The sequence below is a fragment of the Styela clava genome, chromosome 6 (assembly GCF_964204865.1).
Source record: "Styela clava chromosome 6, kaStyClav1.hap1.2, whole genome shotgun sequence".
Classification (NCBI taxonomy): domain Eukaryota; kingdom Metazoa; phylum Chordata; class Ascidiacea; order Stolidobranchia; family Styelidae; genus Styela; species Styela clava.
The window spans coordinates 9,903,314-9,906,755 of record NC_135255.1 but is presented as its reverse complement, the minus strand read 5'-3'; the positions used below and the strand labels follow the sequence as shown (position 1 = coordinate 9,906,755).

Below are 3,442 nucleotides of genomic sequence, written 5' to 3'. Positions count from 1 at the left end.
TCAAAAATTTTGTCCGAAGTTAGGAACTGTCCGAAGTTAGGCGCTTTTACGGTATTGTTTGGCATTTCCCAGGTAGTTACGGTTGTGCGGCGTTTACTTCACGAGACCCAGTCAGCCAGTAGGCTACCGATACGGTACCGGTACCGTACCGGTACCGGTACCGGTAGTTCATCATCAGATTTCGTACATTATGCACAGAATAACTCTCAATGTATCTCCAAATATCCCTGTTTTTTGCTTGCGTAATATTTGCTATAGTCAAGAATTTCTAAACTATTGTTCGTGTGTAAGGCATACGATACAGGCGTACCTTCGTCCTGTCGTCAGTACCGGTACCGTACAGTATGTATGAGATATTTTATTTTTCAGATCCTCCATCGTAGTCAGTTAGTTTTAAATTTTGTAAAGACAGAAATTACTGAATTAAGTCTGTAAGTACTTCGTCGAACATGCAAAGACAACATGTTGAAGATAGGCCAGTTATGGATCTTCTTACAATGTTTGATCAGAAAGACAAAAAGGGATTTTTGACAAGAACCTGTTATTACTGTTTCATTGCAATGGAGAACAAAACTGAAGCTGATTACCCCACTTTGGAATCTTTGCACAATAAAGTATTAAATAATGAAAAAGTGAAAAAAGTCGTTGAAACTACAAAAAATTATTCAGAAAGTCATCAAAGAGAAACAAGGATACAAGCCATGTCTATTGCTAAACACATGATTGGAACAGTGACTTCGCGGGTGATCAGATTTTGCGGATGGATATATTTGGTTTTATTGAAGCAAGTATGTGGATCAGTGCAGTTCTCATCAGCTCAAATGCAGACTATACAAGAAGTATCTTGTGGAAATATTCCAATCATATACATGCCTTTGCATTTTAGTCATCTGGACTATATACTCGTGTCCCTGGTGCTTTTTCACAATAATATAAGAACTCCTTTTATAGCCAGTGGTGATAATTTGAACTTACCAGTTGTTGGATATTTTATCAAAAGATCTGGAGGATTTTTTATTCGTAGGAAACTCGATGAAAGTAATCGAAAGGATATTCTTTATCGCTCTATATTACAGACATACATGACCGAGATATTGAAAACCGGACAAAGTGTGGAAATATTTCTGGAAGGGACACGGTCACGAAGTGGGTTACCCAATGTTCCGAAGAGTGGATTGCTCTCTGTACTTGTAGACGCAGTGGTTGAAGGCGAAGTTCCTGATGCGCTTTTGGTTCCAGTCAGTTTAAGTTATGAAAAATTATTGGAGGGGAATTTTAACAATGAACATATTGGCAAGTCAAAAAAACCTGAAAGCTTGTGGAGCACTTTTAAATCTGTTGCTGGAATGTTAACAGGCTATTATGGAAATATCAAAGTTGATTTTGCGAAGCCAATTTCCCTCAAGTCAGCTTTGCGTGACATATGCATGTATTCTTCTTCCAAAAATTTAGTAGCCGATGAATATTCTTGCCAGTTATCAATCGGGGAAAGTCGAAATGGTGCTGGTGTTATGTCTTTGACAGAATCATTTATTCATCAGCAGTCATATCGTCAAGACACTTTGTGGCGGAAAAATATATCGTTCTTAGCTGAACATATTATATTCAATGGACTTAGCAGTAGATCATTCATGTCTACTCATTTAGTGGCTTTCCTGTTAATAAACAGATGGCGTAATGGTGTGTCAATGTCAGACCTCACTGTTTCATTCACTCGTTTAAAGGCTGAAATCATTGCCAGTGGAAGGAATGTTGCATTTTCTGGCTCAGCGCAAGATGTTGTTTTAAATGCTATTAACTTATTGGGTAAAAAAGTAATTTTTCTGGATTGTGTTTTGAGTTGTAAAGAAGCAGACTCCCTTCCATCATCTCCTGTGGGATATAACTGTTCAAGTGATGTGACGATTCCTTTATTGCATGATGAGTTAGAAAAGACTGATGAGTCATGTGATGATAATACTGACAGTGGAATTTTTGTCAGATGTGATTCTGCTAATAGTCAAAATAGTATCTCAGATGGTGAATCTTCCCCAAAAAAGGAACAGAAATCGAGCTTGTTTATTAAACCAATTCTTAGTGTTCCTGAAATTTTTGAATTAACATATTATTCCAATTTGATGACACCATTATATGCACTTGAATCTATTATATGCTTATCAATTGGAGCTGTCACTGGTTGCAGATTCTCTATGGTTGAAAAGCTTTGGGAAATGAATGGAGGAGCTGATATATTTGAAGATAGTCTTCCGGAGAAGATGATTTTGTCATTCTTGCGAAGCAATCTTTTAGAAAAAGCACTGGAATTGTGCGACTTTTTGCAACTAGATTTGATCCTTTGCGACGTGGTGGTTGACTTGGAAGATTGCTTGAAAGATACGATACATAATTTAGTCTCTTCTGGCTGCTTGATCAGTGAAACCATAGGAAATGCGAGAATAACACATGCGGCTTATGGTCTTGATGAAGATGAAAATTGTAGCAATGATCAATGGCTCAAAGTCAATCCCTTATCTATTTCACAGTTGCTCTGTTATCAAAATATTCTGGCTGCTATTGTTGAAGGATCTGCTATGGTAACTGAAAAACTCAACTTGCTTCACAATCCAATCTCCAGAAAGGAATTTTTGTCAATTTTGTTAGAATTCTCTCAGAGTAGATCAAGAAATGGACTAACCTCTCGTGTTGAGTCTTGCTCAAGTGAAATTTTATCACATTGCATTTATGCATTTAAATGCAATAAAGTTATAAAATCAAAAGATGGGATGTTAAGTCTAACGGAAGAATGTCAAAGTTCTGACCATCTGGACAATTTGCTTTCCAAAATTTGCCAGTTTATGGTATAGCATTTAGATGTGTTTTATAAAGTTTGTTGCGTTATATTGTGTTGTCCAATTTATATTCTCTTGCCATGGTTGTTGTGGAACTTATTCAGTTATTGGAGAATTGTTGATATGATGATGGAGGGAAGGTTTTCCGTGAGGCCATGAACTTATCTGTGTTTCATGTGGCACTTGCAACTTGGTTGAAAAGTCAATTGATAAGATTTTTTTTGTTTGAATTGTGTTGTGAAATCAAACAATTATATGATGGTGCTATTCAGTATAGTTTAACAATCCTATTTTGTATTGAAGTTTTTTCCAGTTTTATGTATATATGTTTCTTCTGTATAATGTATTTGCGTGAAACCAGAAAGGGGGCAAACTGTGGGTGTAAACTTTGACTTGGTCAAGTCAAATACTTTTCTCTATGCGGCCCTTTGCAAAAACGATCTTTAGAATCCGGCCCATGCGAAAACACTTCCCACCCCTGGTTTAAACTGTCAGTTCCCCTTTATTTATTAAAAGTTTAACGATTTCAACATAACTTTTTCTGTGACACTTCTGCTTCAAACTTATTAACTGATTTCAACGTAATTTATTTTGTAACATATTTAAGCTATTCG

At 36.4% G+C, this 3,442-nt stretch overlaps 1 protein-coding gene across 1 annotated transcript; it reads left to right on the top strand.

The window, feature by feature from the left end:
* The first annotated feature begins 349 nt into the window (after nucleotides 1-349).
* LOC120330665 (glycerol-3-phosphate acyltransferase 1, mitochondrial-like) lies at nucleotides 350-3,224 on the top strand. Its single transcript, XM_039397546.2, has one exon. The coding sequence runs from the start codon at nucleotides 450-452 to the stop codon at nucleotides 2,841-2,843; it is 2,394 nt and encodes a 797-aa protein (XP_039253480.2). The 5' UTR covers nucleotides 350-449; the 3' UTR covers nucleotides 2,844-3,224.
* The last annotated feature ends 218 nt before the right edge of the window (nucleotides 3,225-3,442 follow it).